We start from the raw sequence: 17,497 nt of genomic DNA, 5'->3' as shown, positions 1-17,497 counted from the left end.
TTATAGAAAAGATGTTCTATGTGTATAAAATGCAGTTTCTGTTCAAAAAAGGAGTTTTTCTGTAAAAATACAGCTTCTGTGATATTGTTTTCAAGAGTTCTGTCTATCCTGTGGGAAGTGTGTGTGTGTGTGTGTGTGTGTACTCCTATTCATTTTCTGTCTCCTGGCCCTAATGAAGATTTAGTTATTAAGAGCTTGTATAGAAAATGTGGCCATTTGCTATTTGGAGCCCGTGGACATCTCCTGGTTGCAGAAAGGGAAGATGGAGCAGATAGGACATTTATAAACAGAAACTGTGTGAAGGCTCATATTTGTTTCTTTAGGTTGCCAGCTCTTGTACGAGGAGGCAAGATTGATAAGTATTGGCCCACGGCTGATGGACGCCTGGTGGAATATGACATAGATGAAGTTGTGTATGATGAAGATTCACCTTATCAGAACATTAAAATTCTGCATTCAAAGCAATTTGGAAATATCCTTATCCTCAGCGGTGATGTCAGTAAGTATTTTCCCCCCTCAATCAAGACCAGCTGAAATGGTCTCTTCATGTTTTGGACTTGCTAGAACTTTATTGAAGTTTGCTTTCAGAATGTTGCCACTGTAAACTTATGTAAGACTTTTCATGTGTTTACCTAAAATATTAATATTTTAAAACAAGCCTTTTATTTCTTGAACTGCCATTGCCTCTGATTTTTTTTCCCTACGTTATGCAAAGCTATTATGTGAATAGGAATCTTCATGTCATACTCACAGGCTTAAAAAAAAGCCATGATGTTTGGTGTGGGGCATATATTTTTTAAAATGTTGTATAGAAGCATTTTGATTTCTATACCACATTCATTTCCCAATAATCTGTCCTTCTTGCATATTGACCGTCTATAAGAGAAAAACAAAAGAGGTAAGCAAAATCAACCAATATGTTGGCTGCAGTGGACAGAATTTATAACTACCACCTTTCTGCCATGAAGTTAGTTTGTTCATTGTCAATAATCTGGTTACAGTATTGATCATGGCATGTGATCTAAGTTGTCATCTCATAATTTATCTTGATGTTTTTTATTCGGTGTCAGTTCATGCAAGACTTCCTGTTTTTCTGGCCACTTCTCACATTTATTGTTCTTTTGTGGCATGATCATATAGTAATAGCTAGCATTTATATATCATGCTTTAAAGTTTTCAAAGTGTGCTTTTCCAAACACATTATTTTAGTTGATCATAGTAATATTTCATTGTATTCATGTCCCACAGTTTGTTCAGACGTTGCACAAATGATGGGCACTTGATTTGTTCCTAGTATTTTTTTCCCAGTTTAATAAGTAATGGACATATTCTATTGATTTTTTTAAAAATTGTTTTTACTTTTAAATAAATGAAACACTGAATAGGAAAGAGGGAGGTGAATGAGTGGTTTTGCTTCTAGAACTCTTCTGATACCAAAGTCCTTTTAGTGTCAGATTGTTCGACAGCGGAAACCAGTATAGCTTTATTAATTTAAATGGCCTGAAAGAAGATGCATTCCATCTGATTGACTAAGGACCACAGGGCCTTGCCATCTCATTTGAGCAGAATTTTCCTCTGTGTTTTATTTTACCCTTTGGAATGTGAACTCTTTGAGAAAGTCTTAACTTTTCTATTTATCTTATTCCCCACTCCTTAGCACATAATAAGTACTTAATAAATGCTTACTAGGCATAAATGAATAATAAGATCATTGGCTTAGAATTGGTTTAGATCTCAATTTCCCACCTATCAGCTGCCTGATTGCACTTGAATCATCAGTGCTAGGTGGCTGGGAGATGAATTTTTTTTTTTTTTTTTAATTTTTTTAATTTTTAATTTTGAAAAAATTCTTAAGGGTAATTTGAATTTTGAAAAAATTCTTAAGGGTAAAAATCTTACGGATTACAGTGATCCGAAAACAAATTAAATATTTTTACTTTTCATGATATGTAGATTTTAAGGCTTGTATAAAACATTCATTCTGGCCAGCTAAGTTGTAAGTGAATATTGATAAGATCACAATGTCTCACCATCTTTCTGTTTGTATTTTCTGATTCCTAGATTTGGCAGAGAGTGACTTGGCATATACACAGGCCATAATGGGCAGTGGGAAGGAAGATTACACTGACAAAGAAGTGCTGATTCTGGGTGGTGGAGATGGGGGTATATTATATGAAATAGTCAAATTGAAACCAAAGATGGTCACTATGGTAGAGATATCCTTTTTCAGAAAGAGTCAAGTTACAGGGTCTTCATTTTTTTCTTAATCTTATGCCTCTACAGTGCATTTTCCTTTTGTCTAAGGCAGGAGTTCTTAACCTGTGGTCTTTGAATTAAAAAAAAAATATTTTGATAACTTTATTTCAATATAATTTGTTTCCTTTACAATTCTCTATATTTTATTTTATGCATTTAAAAACATTAATTCAAGGAGTCCTTTGGCTTTTCTAGACTGCCTAAATGTATGATGAATGTGTGTCCATAACACAGAAAAGTTTAAGAACCCCTGGCAAAGTAGCTGTCATTAAAAATCAGGCTTGAAAAAATAAAGACATGGCAACATTTTAGCTTAATCCTGTTAGTCTTTTTTTCTTCTTTTTTTGTTGCAGTAACCAACAAGTTTGCTATCTCCCCATCTTCTTTATTGTCAGGAATAATCTACCCAAGGGCAGCAAACATGAGCAGTCTTTGGCATGATGCCTCTTTGTCTCTTGTAATCATTGTAATGGCCTGCCTGAATCCATAGGGAATTTACAGGAAGAAATCTTTGTTCTTTTGAGTGTCCTTGGTGCAAAATAAGAAGCTTTGTCTCTCTTGACAGCTAATTTTCCTCCTTTTTTTCTCCCCTCTCAAATAATCATGTTTTCCTGGAAGGGAAAAATAAGGTTTTTGAAATATATGCAGAATTATGATAGCAAAACTTGTGCCTTATAAGAACTTTATATTCTTGCTCATATTTTCTTTCAAATATTTGACTATTCAAAAATCAGTTAAATTGAATATTGTGGGAAGAATTTTCTTGCTCCTTAACAAGTTTCAAAACATTGACCAGATGGTGATTGACGGGTGTAAGAAATACATGCGTAAAACATGTGGAGATGTCTTAGACAATCTTAAAGGAGAGTGCTATCAGGTAATCCATTCTTTTGTTGTTGTTCACCTTGATGTTAAGTAACATTGTTGTTTAAGTTGTTTCAGTCATATCTGACTCTTCCTGACCCTATTTGGCGTTTTCTTGGAAAAGACGCTGGAGTGTTTTGCCATTTCCTCCCCCAGATCATTTACAGATGAAGAAATTAAGGCAAACAGGGTCATACAGTTAGTAAGTATCACCTACCTTCCCTAAGCAAGATTAGGGTTGTTTATATACATGATAGTGATTTACTGCTAATAGAGCAGCTGTTTTAAAGCTGCCCATTAAGTAGTTTATAATATTACTGGTAATCACACAGGAAAACTACACCCACACCCACACACACAGACACACACACACAAACACATCAGTTGCTTCTTAGAAATTATCTGCTACAGCTTTCTGGATAACTAGGAGTCTTAAAAAAAAAGTCACTAACTCAAGCAATGCAGGCAACAGATAGCAAGTGATTAGTAACAAATAATGTGTTTATAAAACTAAAGATATTTTATGGCTTTTGTCCATATGGAATTTTAGAGTCCAGCTGAGGATAAAGCACTATGGAGATAGTTATGGATGGACATATTTATTAAATACCTACTATATACCCAGCATTGTGCTTAAAGGGGCGGGGGGGGAGACCCAAAACAGTTTCTGCCCTCGAAGAGTTTACCTTGTGTTGGAGAAGACAGCACATACATTTGAATACAAAAAACCAAGATAATTTGAGGGGAGTGACATTAAAATTATAAAATAACATTCAAGGTGAGGTCCATTCCTTAGAATTTACATATTACTTTGTTCCTCTTCTATTTCTATTTTATTTTACATAGTAGAGATTATATACCCACCTCTGCCCCCATTAGATAGTAAACTCCTTAAAGGATTGGGGCTATAATCTAATTTTTTTTGTATGTTCCTCTAGTCGCAGTAACCAACAAGTTTGCTATCTCCCCATCTTCCTTATTGTCAGGAATAATCTACCCAAGGGCAGCAAACATGAGCAGTCTTTGGCATGATGCCTCTTTGTCTCTTGTAGTCATTGTGATGGCCTGCCTGAATCCATAGGGAATTTACAGGAAGAAATCTAAATGCTAATAATAGAATAACTTAAATGGGACGAATGAGCAGTGAACTGTAAGCCTTAAATACAGAGTGGTTAAAAAAAAAATCCTCATGTTTTATATACATTTTATAGGTAAGATCTTGTCATAATGAATGTTGAGATTATTTTATTATAGTACAGCGCTCTGTGTCTGGATGAAGTATAAACTTAATACGTGTAACCACATCATAAGAAATTGGATCACTTGATAGTCATATTTTGATCATAGCTCCAGAGAATAAGAACTTTAATTTGTTTTGTAAATTTTTTCATACATTGAAAATATGGTCTCATCATTATCACCAAAATATTTTTAAAAAATTTAACATGGATTACAATTTTTTGTTCTATCTTTTCCATCCCTTAGGGTAGAATCAAATTGTGTTTGACACAGTTGAAGATGGAAAATGAATATAAATTTGAAGACAGTGTTTGATTTTTTTTTTTTGAAAAGTCATTTTTTGTAAGTCAGAATGTTGTAGACTGCAAAAGAGATGCTAATTGTGGTATCTTGTGGTGATACTAGTAATTGCTGATAAGTCTTTAAGACAGGAAAAACAAAACTAAGAAGTAAAGAAGAAGCAGCACATTCCAGTTCCCCCTCGCAACAGCTCCAGAAAGGCTTTGAAAATAGACCAGACCAAGGGCTGATCAGAAAAATCAGCCCAGGTCAGCAAAATGAGATAGTGTCTATGTTCATTGGAGACTAGATCTCACTGGAAGGAGTACCATGCAGAGCTTTCTGGATTTGAGACCGAAAAATAAGGCCTAACAATGTAAAGAGCAGGAATAGGTTGGTCATATCCTAGAACTGGTAGGGACTGTGGAGGTGGCCTTCTGTCTGGGAGTGGTAGTGCACGGCAAGGAACAATCCCAGCCTGATTCTGTACTGCCTAGTGCAGGGAGCAGAACTGAGCATCATAAGTGTGGCTCTGAATCCTAGAGTGGGTGTCAGATCCAGGTCTTAAGCCTGTAGCAGAATTACCAAGACAGGTACCTCAGACCAAAGGGAAACGTGCAAACAGCTAGTTAGCTGATAGTGGTTGAGTTCAGTATCAGTCTACTGGAACTCTAATCAGGAACAAGCCCACAGTTTTATACCTCTGAACTAAAGACCGGTCAGGAGCTTGCAAAGCTTAGACCTGGAAGTTGATGATCAGACTTTGCCCTGGATCAGACTACTTTGGGCACACTAAAAGGTTGCACAGCCATAGCCTGAGCTGTATCTGAGATCCATGGTTGGACCCAAGAGAACACAAAACAAAACTAAGCATGGCCAGATATTCACTCCAGAAGTATGCATTACCTGGCTGCAGTGTAAAGTCCGTAGTTGAGAAATAAATGTGGAAGAATACTGTCGTAAAGAGTTGTTATGGTAACCGCTTCAAAAAACATTGAAAGGCAAGGCCCCAAAGATAAACAGCTTGGACAGGGAAGAAATGAATTAACAAGTGAAATGAGAGCACTAGATGAAAAATGAATTTAGAATGAACAGTTTAGCATGAAGTACAAAACTATTCAAGCAACAGACTTGTTGAAAATTAGAATGGACCAAATAGAAATGATTTTGTGAGACAGGAAACTTTAAAATTCAAAAAGATTGAAAAAACCATGGGAAAATGTAAGACATTGCATCAAAAACAACTGATATAGAAAAGAGATCTGGGCAGCCGGGTGGAGCAGTGGTTAAAGCACTGGCTCTGGAGTCAGGAGGACCTGAGTTCAAATCCGGCCTCAGACATGTAACACTCACTAGCTTTGTGACTCTGGGCAAGTCACTTAACCCCAATTGCCTCGCAAAAAAAAAAAATATGTGTATGTATATATATAATTTAAATAATAGGTCAAGGAGAAATAAATCTGAAAAATATAAAAGACTTAGGCAATCATATTGTAAGAAATCGTGAAAGTAAGCTGCCCAGATGTCTTCGAACCAGAGGGCCAGAGGGCAAGGTGAAAATAGAATCTACCAATCATTTCTGAAAGAAACCCCAGAAAGAAACTCTTAGTAACACTATAGCAATAATTCAGACCTCAGGGTCAAAGATCCAGAAAGAAAGAATTCAAAAACTAGAGTTACTGTCAGGCTCATTCAAGATCTAGCCATTGTTTTAATGGTGGAGAGAGCTTAGAATATGCTATTCCAAAGAGAATGTAATATAAGCTAAATATAATCCTACAAGGCCCCCCCACCCCCAAATGAACCTTTAATATTGAGGACTTTGATGAAAAGATGAGAGCTTAGTAAAAACTTTGAAATACAAACACAGAAAAATAAAGTAAATACAAACAAACAGTCGTAAGTGGCTAAAGAGTTGTTTATAAGTCTGAGCTTGAAGTCCTCTCTTCTTCTAGAAACCTTTTGCAGTCCTTAATCTTGGTGCTTTCTCTCTGAGATAATCTCCAACTTATCCTGTATGTATAGCTTGTTTATCGATTAGTGGATTATGTGATATCTTCCATCATTTAATTGTGAGCTCCTGGAAAGCAGGGGACGGTGGGTATATGAGCGTGTGCCATGTGCGTGTGCATAATAGATGCTTAATAAGTGCTCATACCATATACCAACATAAGCACCATATGGCTCTATGATTTAGACATAAAGGTTGACTTCATAACAGATTAGAGGAACAAAGAAGAAAATATGGATAAAGGAAGAGTTCATGATCAAACAGGATGGAGTGGTTCACAAAGACAATTTTGATTTTGTAAAATTAAAGTTTTTACACAAACAAAATGCAGCTAAACTTAGAAGGGGAAAAGTTAACTGGTTAAGATATATTTACAGCACATTCCTCTGATAGTTTTATTTTCAGATGTAATCAACATTCATTAACTTTATTTTATGTCAAACACTGCTAAGGGTTGAATATACAGATACAAGCAGAAAGAATTATAGTCTCTGACCTTAAGGAGCTTACATTTTTAATGGGAAAAGACAACACTGAAAAGGGAGGTGGTGATAAATGTGAGGGTTGGGGAGACAGATGATGGGAGAAGGGTAGAGACTTAGGCCTATGGAGCTGACTCAGCGTTGTAGCTTGCAGGGGAATGAAGAAGAAAAAAATATATATGGGCACACACACACATATAGTAATGATTCAGATTATGAGAATCTGAATCATTCCCCAGTTGATAGATAAAAGATGAATAGGCAGTGTTCAGAGGAAGAATTACAAACTATCATCAGCCATCCTAAAAAAAAATGTTCCAAATCACTAAGAATTAAAGAAATGAAAATTAAAGCCACTTTGATGTTATACCTCAAACCCATCATATTGTCAAAAGTTGACAAAAATAAAATTATATAAATAACTAGAGAGTTTTGGAAGATAAGTTACATATAAGCACTGTGGAGTTGTGAATTCGTTTTAATCAGTTTGTAAAACATTTTGCAACCATGTCCTCCATGTTACTAAACAGTGACCCAGCCATACCACTATTGGGTAATAAAGAGATTGAAGAAAAGAGGAAAAGTGTCCTGTGTAGGAAAATATTTATAGCATCTCATTTTATGGTGGCAAAGACCTGGAAAATAAGGGGTGGCTATTATAAAGATGACTTTGGAAGATGACTTCTGAACAACACAATGACCAACCATGATTCCAGTGGATTGAGATTGAGACATGTTCCCCAACTCCTGGTGGAAAGTTGCTGAATTCACGGTGCAGACTGTGACAAACCTTTTTTTTAGACATGACCAGTGGGGACTTTTATTTTATTTGACCCATATCTGTTCAAATTTGTGTTCCATTTAGGCATAGCTAGCTATTATATACGTAATCAAACTATTGCTTTCACATATAAAATTTTGATAGGGAAATAAAATTTTTTTTACTTATTAAAAAAATCCAATTAAATTTAAAAGGAAATTACAAAACACGAAAAGTAAAAAATACTGAGGCTCTGAAGATAATTAAAGAATGGTATTAGTAAAAAAAGTGTTAGTAGATTAAAGAAATTGTATTAAAAAGATAACTGGTAGTATGTAATAAAAAATTACTTGATACTTAGGAAGTAGTACAGAAAAAGTAGGAGGGGAATAAGGAACAAATCTGATTACATTGGTTTAAGGCACTCTCAGGTGAGTAAGTTCCTTCTATGAATCAATACATTTGGACACTTTCTCGTAACCTTAAAGTCTTTTTTTTTTTTAATTGGAAAATGCTTATTTTTTCCCCAATTTTTTAACATTGTTATTTAAAGTTTTGATTTCCAAATTCTCTTTCCTTCATCCCCTCCCCCTTTCCTGAGACAGTAAGCAGTGAGATACAGGTTATACATGTGCAATCCTGTAAAATGATTTCATGTTAGTAATTTTGTACAAGAAGACTCAAATAAAAGGAAAAAGAAAGAAAGTCAAAAATAGCATTCTTTAGTTTATATTCAGTCAATGTCAGTTCTTTCTCTGGAGGCAGATAGGATGTTTCATCATTAGTCTTTTGAGATTGTTTTAGATCCTTGCATTGCTGAGAAGAGCTATGTTTGTCGAAGTTAGTCATATCACAATGTGGCTGTTACTGTGTACAATGTTCTCCTGGTTCTGTTCACTTCACTATGCATCAGTTCATATGAGTCTTTCCATGTTTTTCTGAAATCATCCTGCTTGTCATTTCTTATAGCACAACAATATTCCATTACAATTATATACCACAGCTTGTTTAGCCATTCCCCAGTTGCTGGGCATGCCTTTGATTTCCAATTCTTGGCCACTGCAAAAAGATCTGCTAAAAATATTGTTGTACATGTGGGTCCTTTTCCCTTTTTATGATTTCTTTGGTATACAGACCTAGTAGTGATATTGCTGGGTCAAAGGGTATGCACAGTTTTGTAGCCCTTTGGGCATAGTTTCAAATTGCTCTACAAAATGGTTGGATCAGTTCACAACTCCACCAACAGAGCATTAGTATACATTTTCTCACATCCTCCCCAAATCCAACATTTTCCTTTCTTGTCGTATTAGCCACTCTGAAAGATGTGAGGGTGGTACCTCAGAATTTTTTAAATTTACATTTCTTTAATCAGTAGTAATGTGACTAGTTATAGTTTCTATTTTATTTCTGTATTCTGTTCATGTAACTACAGTCATTTTCTCCAGTTTTCTGCTTTCCTATTTATGATTGCATTGGTTTTATTTCTGCAAACTTTTTGTTTTATATAATCAAAATGGTCTATTTTACATTTTGTAATGTTCTCTATATCTTCTTTGGTCCTAAATTCTTCCCTTATCCATAAATCTGACAGATAAATTATTCCATGCTCTCTTAAATTGCTTGTGTTACTACCCTTTTTGTATAAATCATGTGCCCATTTTGACCTTATCTTGGTATACAGTGTGAAGTCTTCTATACCTAGTTTCTGCTATACTGTTTTCCAGTTTTCCCAGCAGTTTTTGTCAAATAATGAGTTTTTGTTCCAAAAGCTTGCATCTTTGTGTAGTCATTTACTATAATGCAATTTGTACCTGATCTATTCCACTGATATACCACTTGTATTTCTTAACCAGTACCTGATTGTTCTTAAATTACTGCTTTACAGTTTGAGACCTGGTAGGCTAGACCACCTTCTTCTGCATTTTTTTTTCATTGATTCCCTTGATATCCTTGAGCTTTTGTTCTATAAGATAAATTTTTTGATATGGTACTGAATAAATAGATTAATTTAGGTAGAATTGTCATTTTTTTTTTATTGGCTAAGTTGACCCATGAGCAGTTAATATTTTTCTAGTTGTTCAGATCTGACTTTATTTGTGCATGAAGTGTTTTATAGTTGTGTTCATATAGTGCCTAGGTTTGTCTTGGGAGGTAAACTCAGGTATTTTATATTGTTTACAGTTATTTTAAATGAAATTTTTTCTGTCTCTTGCTGCTGGACCTTGTTGGTAATATATAAAAATGCTGATAATTTATGTGGGTTTATTTTGTATCCTGCAATCTGCTAATGTTGTTAAAATAATTTCAAGTAGTTTTTTAGTTGATTCTCTAGGATTTTCTAAGTATATCATCATATCATCTGTGTGGAGTGATAGTTTCTTTCCTCATTGCATATTCTCATTCCTTTAATTTCTTTTGCTTTACTCAGAACAAACTCATGATATAAGCAGTATGTTTATTCCCATTTTATTCGATAAGGAAACTCTTAGAGAACTGTAATGACTCATTCAAGGTCACTTGAGTGCCTTTTTTTGGGGGGGGGGCAATTGGGGTTAAGTGACTTGCCCAGGGTCACACAGCTAGTAAGTGTCAAGTGTTTGGTCTCAGGCCGAATTTGAACTCAGTTCCTTCTGACTTAAGGGCTGGTGCTCTATCCACTGCGCCACCTACCCGCCCCACTTGAGTGCTTTAAGCACATGATTTTGCTGGTGATACTTCCTGTAACAATAAAGGTCATACCCTCCATCCTCCCTCCCTGCCTTTTTTTTAATATTTGGAGAGACTTGTCTTCCAGAGTTAATTTCTGTCTTTAGCCAAGCAGATGATGAGCCTCTTTGAACTTAGTTTTGCTGGCTCTTAGGCACATATTGTCTGTTGTTGGGTTCATGTCCTAGTCGGTACTAGAAGTCAAGTCTCCTAATGAGCCCAGTATTCTTTTCATCACACTATACTAGTTGTCTTGCATGATGCTTTAATTTATTGTCATGCTGTCATATCTGTTTTGGATTCAGCATTACAGAAGTGTTTGCTTACCCAAAAGTAGTTGTTGTTGTTGTTTTCATCTCCCAAAGGTTCTCATAGAAGACTGTATTCCAGTACTGAAGAGGTATGCCAAAGAAGGGAGAATGTTTGATTATGTGATTAATGATCTGACAGCTGTTCCAATCTCCACATCTCCAGAAGAAGGTGAATTCCACTGAGTTTTGCTGAAGTTCCTTCTGTATTCTGTGACTTAACATTTTGTATCTAGTGATTACTGTTTGCAGAAATAAAAGTGTTATTGTAATTAAAATGGGCATAATATAGGACTAAAAAAATTAGGTTTGAGTAGTCCAGAAGGCTTCTTACGGCATTTGTTTTAATTTTGCTAATTCTTCTATAAAATGAGCTTTACTGTAACACTTAGTCATTTTCAGTTATTTGACAGTCTTTGAATAGAACAGTGAAATCAAAGTTATTTTGGTCCTGTTATAACCTAGAGTTATTTGTTGATTCTGTTCATTACTTGGTACTTGACCTGTGCCTGTTCAAATTCATTCCCCATTTAGGCAGATTGAGCTCCTCTTCTGTTTAAAACTAGGTATTCAAGCTATTGTTTTGTTTTTGTATAAACAACTTATTGGAATCTTTTATTCCAGCCTGATGATTCTAGATGAAATATTATCTTTGAAATATTATCTTTACAGTGTTTTTGTATGTGGACCTTTTAAAGTTTTATTGCAAATCATTCTTAGCTTGTGTAGGCTACACAAAAGCAGGTGGTAGGCCCTAGTTTACTGATTCTTGCCTACCATGACTTTCATGTGAGAAGTTTGGAGGACGTGGCTAATTACAAGAATAAGAAGGTTTGGAGGATTAACAGATGGGGACCGCCTTAGTACTTTGAATAGTGATAGGGAAATAGTAACGGAGTAAGGTCTTTAAGTGTGCATGGATTGTCTTTTATAGAAAACTTGGAAAGACAGGGCTAATTCATCTCATAGGAAGAGACGGGAATTGGTTGCTGTCTACATGGACACATCAATCAGATCATAGATCTTTAGAAGAGTTATTAGAAATTGCTTCTTTGAGATTTTCACCTCTACCTTTCTGACATTTAGCTGTGTTGTTTAAGAGCATCATTGTCAAATATTTATTAAGTGATTGCATGCTGAAGGGGCTCTTATGTACTTTCTGGCTCTTGAAATTTGAAGTTACCTAGGGTTGAAATCAACCAGGAGTTAAAATCCTACAAATTTAGTATTTTACCCATTTCTTTTCTTGGACTTAATGGATATTTATGATGGCATGCAGTAATCAAGCATTAGATAAGATAGATAGATAGATAGATGGATAGATAGATAGATAGATGGATGGATGAGTGAATGGATACACACACTTAGTACCTTATGCAGAAAGTGATATTTGTGTGTATGTATATAGAAAAATATTCATTATATATTATGTATTTTGTGCTATACACATGTAAATATGTCTATATACATATATACACACACATAAAGTATATATACACATTTATTCACACATAAAACACCTGGCACGTAAGTTCTATAGACACACATTTCTTTATATAGTGATATGTATTATGTATTTTATGCTATATAAATAGCATATTTCTATATTTTATCTATTTGTACATCCACATGTAACAATACTTGGCACATAATAGGTTCTAGAGACATTCTCCATATCTATATATATAGAAATAATTGATCATATATTTTCTGCCATATAAAAATAAATACATAAATATTTCTCCCTAGAGATATCTATAGATTGTTACATATTTTTATAGATAGATCATAGATAGATTTACCACCTTCTGTGCCAGACTCTACATTAGACACTGCCATACAAAGACAAATTTTATATTTTATATTTATATTTTGGTGGGGGAAATAGTAGGACCCAAAGAAGTATCTATAGAACAGATAACAAGGTAGCCTTCCAAGGCAGCCGGGGACCTATGAAAGTTCCCTGCACAAAGGGGCACTTGAGCTGAGACCTGAAAGAAACCAGCGCTACCGAGAGTCCCAGGGGAAGGAGGAAGAGGGTTCTAGGCCTGAGTCACAGCCAGTACAAAGATGCTGGCTTTAGATGGAGTATTGGGTATGAGGAACAGCAAGAAGGTCCATCATAGCTGGAAAGTATATAGTGTGTGGAGGAGAGTGATATGTATAGCAAAGTAGAAGGGGGAGAGGGTGTCCAGGTAGTAAAGGGATTCAGTATCAAAGGAGTATCATGTTTAATCTTGAGACATTAGTTTAGCAGATACTGGTTTATGGAGTAGGCCATACTTCTGCTTTAGGAAAAATCATGTTGGTAGCTGTGTATGTAATGGTGTATTTTTGAATGCCATAGTGAAAAGAACAAGATTGGGGTCTACCTACTAGGGATTTGGCTCCTGGCCTCACTTCTTACAACATTTGTGGGCCCTAATAGATGTAGTGATTTTTCCCTGTGGCCACTTCTGCAAATAGAGAAGTCTCGAAACCATTTACTTGAAAGTCTTCTTGCTCTAAAGTTTATTATGGCCCTTTAGACTTCTGTAAGAGTCAGATTTTTGTTGATTTTAGACAGCAAGAAACTTATTTAATGAAAAGATAAATTAAAAAAAATTAAGCTATATAACTCCTTTCTAACTTTCATATCTAGATTCTACATGGGAATTTCTCAGACTGATCCTTGACCTTTCAATGAAAGTTTTGAAACATGATGGAAAATACTTTACCCAGGTATGCTTCTTTGTTTTATTCTCCCTTCACTCCATGAGGTTAGAATCTAGTGTATTTAAGAAATAATTGTAGTATATAATTGTGAAATAGTCCTGGAAATTAGAGACAGAAAAAATTAATTTTCTCTTTTATGTGATAGAACAGTAGCGTGTCTGTGCATGTCAACTCTGTCCGATCCACAGTTTCGTGAGAGTTAGCGCTCTTGTTTTTTAAGGTTATGCTGTTTTATCATTTTTGGTGGTCTTTTATTACAGTTTGATGATGATGGTGGTGATAGCTAACATATATCACTTACTATGTGCCAAACTCTGTAGTAAGCACTTTACCATTATTTATAATTCTTATCTCATTTGTACTTCAAAACAACCCTGGGAGGCAGGTGCTATTATTATCCCTATTTTACAAATGAAAAAACTGAGACAAACAGAGGATCATACAGCTAGGAAGTGTTAGAGACTGAATTTGAACCCAGGCCCTGTGTTCTGTCCACTGAACCCCTAAGGCAGCCAGACAATACAGTGGATAGAGAGTAGGACTTACAGCCAGGAAGATGTGAGTTTGAATCCCCTCTCAGATATTCTCTAGCTAGGATAACACCTAGGCAAGCCAGTCAACATTTCTGGGCCTCAGTTTCCTTGTCTGTCAAAGGGGGTAGGGAGGGATAATAGCACCTGTCTCGAAGTTTTGTTTTGTTTGTTTGCTTTTTTTTTTTTTTTTGCACCTAAAGCAGGTAAGTTGTTAATAAGGAATCCAGTGAGTTAGCACTTTGCAAACCTTACAGAGCTCTCTATATAAATGCTAGCTCTTTTTGTTTTATTTTTTGATCAGCATTTCATTATCAATTACCAATATTTCATCCAGTCATTACATAAAAAATTTATTAAGCCCTGTAACTATGTGCTAAGCACTGTGACTGTTATTTAATTCTACTTTCCTCTCATGTCATTGAAACCTAGTTTGACTTGGAAGGCTTGTTGCTCTTCCTGTTATAGGATTTAGAAAAATTAAAAAACAGAGGGGATTGGTGAGGGAATATGTTGACAGAAAAAAATAATCTGGGCAAATAGATATTTTGTGGCACTGGAGATTTTCAAAAATTGTCTGCAAGATTGCGTAACCTTCACAAACAAGAAAATTTCCAAATGAATTAAGTACCTACATTTTTCTAGGCCCTATAGATATGAGGAACTTTCATTATACTCACAGGGGTTACAACATTTACACAGAGAAGGAGAGCTAGGGCCTGGCCTTGTGATTTCATTGGTAGGGACTCGCCCTACCCATGGAGGTAGGCATCTTCTCTGTCATGTATAATCAAGAGTTGCCTAGAGCACTATGAAATTTAGTAATACTGCCAGGGTCACATAGAACAGTTTTCTGCATTGTTTAACAGTAGTGATACAGAATACTTCCCAAAGTGACATTGAACAGGAAAGCTGAGCCTTGGCTGCAGTATGCTCTTGTACCACCAGATGGAGAACAAGGATCATGATTTTTCTCTAGGAAACTCCTTTTCATCATTAGAAGTACTGTAGGTTGTACTCTGCCCATGCACAGTTGACAAAAATCTAAAAAAGAATTCTTCTGGAAATGCTGAGTTAAAGTTGATGCAATTGATGATTTAATCCCCTATTTGCAAACCTAAAAAATGAAGTATTTACTTGTCTGGAAAGGAGAAAATAACCTCACCTTCGAATTGTCTACACCGAAGAACCTTAGTACGAGAGAATTACCTTGCTGTTCCTTTTTTTAAGGGCTGGTTTTGATGAACAGGTGCAGGGTTTGATATTGTTTATTCTCAAGAAAGTACTGACTTTGAGCAAACTCATTTTCAGTTTTTATATAATTATAAAGTCATATGGTAAGGGGTTTGAATGGGGCTGGAAGAGACCTTTAGTTGGTGACTGTCTCAATAATGTCAAGTCTGCCTTAAAAATACCCAGGGATATAGGAAATTTTGAAGGTTTTCATTGGAAAAATGAATGTTCGTGCCATCTACCAAAAAACCCAGCAAGTGTATGCTTGCTGTATTTGTCAAAAATATATTTTAAGGATATTTCTTAAGTCAGTTCCAAATTGAGAAAAGGAAAAAAAAAAGATTATTTGCTCCATACTCTGTTTCTGTAGAGGAAAGGAGAAAAAGTGACCAAAAGTAAATATTAAGTCATTCATTATGAAAATTCCATAAATGACTAGATTTTATTAGACCTTCATTCGTCAAGGGACAACCTGAGAATTTAAATTCTACATCCACGTCTGGAGGATGCCACCATTTAAAACAGTGGAATAGCAAACTGGGGCTGCTGTACTGCTAGGAGAATGGATGAGGTTATGTTTAGAAAGAAACCAACCCAGGATGAACAAAAATGCAAGCGCTGTAATGATACAAACAAAGCAGAGTGACTTGCAGAATATTTCCTCCAGAAGATTTAGCACCTGGCTCTCTTCACATGGAGGAGCAAGTAAGTCCAAGAGCCCTAGGAATGCCAGTCTCTGCAGAACTGCTGATCCTGCTGCCAGGCCAGTCCATGCAGTTATTTGGGGAAGCAGTTACTGTGGAGAATGGGGCCAGCATCCCCAACAGCTGCTGCGCACAGGGCAGATAGGGCCAGCCTGGATTAATGGCTTGTGGCAGGTGATTCAGTCTCAACCACTTCCTCCTCTCAGACCACAGGGGAGATAGCCAAGGATCTTGGACTCCCAACAGCTAGGATTTGAATCCCCGGAGTCTCGGGAATAGTAGCGTTCCCTTAGCCCCCTCATATTACTGTCCTTGAAAGGAGTAAAAACCCCGTTTCGTGTGTTGAGGTTATCTTCATCACAATCACCACCAGGCACTAGCTAATTGCTATTGATGCTTCCGGTCCAGCCCTCGCAGACATTGTCTTGGGAAGCAACTCTATGGAAGCTACAACTCGGCCACTGTTTGGTCCCCACATCGTCAACTGTTGTAGCTACTGAAGACGCAGAAAAGAAAGTTCTTGTCATTAGAGTTTTTGGCACTATCTGTAGCTCAACATCAGAAAGAGATAAATCCTTGAAGAAGGATTTATCAGATATTAGTGTGTATTTTGGAGCAGGAAATGGCAAATCACTCTGTTATCTTTGCCAAGAAAACTCCAAATGGCATCATAAAAGAATCGGACACGACTGAACGACAACAAAGTGTGTCCTTTGGATTGGTGTAGATGAGTATTACTCATGGAGACAAAATTAGGTAACGGAAATAATTGGAGCCAAATAAAAAGCAAATGGGGGCATGAACTAGGATTGTGGTGAGTAAAAGGAGAATGTAGAGGGCAGACCATGTAAGTGTTGGAACCTAGATGTTGGGGAGGGAAGGATGTGCCCTCAACATGATTCTGTGGTTTCAGTCTCAGGTGACTGGGAGATCAGTGGTAAGTTAGGAAAGGAGACAGACTAGGTAAAGCACTCGGAGTCCTTTGGCTTTGGTATTAGGGACATTTCCGACAGTTAGAAGGGTTTCAACCGGAATGGAAACCAGATGGTAGAAGATAGAAGTGGAAATTGGATAGACGTAGGATAGCGGTGTTAATGTGGGAAAAATCTGGGAATGTTGGTGGACTGCAACTCAGTACGAACCAACCATATCACATGGAAGCCAAAAAAAATTAATGCATTGGGAGAGGTGAGGTAGGATGGATGCGGGAGGTGTGTATGTATTGTGTGTTCAAGTTACAGGCCCAGGGTGATTTGCCTAAAACTTAAACAAATTGTGAGTATTAAAGTAGGGTCTTTGGTGCAGGTCTTCTAAGTCCCATTCCCCTCCCCACCCCCACCCCCCCAGGCATATGCTGTATTGCCTTTTCTTCAAAAGAAGTAGAGACCAGTTTCTTATTTCAGACCAGTT

The 17,497-nt window shown here is 36.3% G+C and overlaps 1 protein-coding gene across 1 annotated transcript in view; it reads left to right on the top strand.

Moving 5' to 3' along the window:
* The window catches only part of SMS (spermine synthase), a 67,501-nt gene that overhangs the window by 37,263 nt on the left and 12,741 nt on the right, over positions 1-17,497 (top strand). The window contains exons 5-9 of the mRNA XM_027868355.1: positions 324-499; positions 2,062-2,216; positions 3,044-3,133; positions 10,963-11,077; positions 13,547-13,626. Coding sequence (XP_027724156.1) covers positions 324-499; positions 2,062-2,216; positions 3,044-3,133; positions 10,963-11,077; positions 13,547-13,626 — 616 coding nt within the window. The remainder of the gene's footprint in view (positions 1-323; positions 500-2,061; positions 2,217-3,043; positions 3,134-10,962; positions 11,078-13,546; positions 13,627-17,497) is intronic.

Source organism: Vombatus ursinus, unplaced genomic scaffold, assembly GCF_900497805.2.
Source record: "Vombatus ursinus unplaced genomic scaffold, bare-nosed wombat genome assembly UNPS02001419.1, whole genome shotgun sequence".
In the NCBI taxonomy this organism is placed as follows: domain Eukaryota; kingdom Metazoa; phylum Chordata; class Mammalia; order Diprotodontia; family Vombatidae; genus Vombatus; species Vombatus ursinus.
Note: the sequence above shows the minus strand (reverse complement) of the source record. Positions and strands in the feature narration are given on the sequence as shown.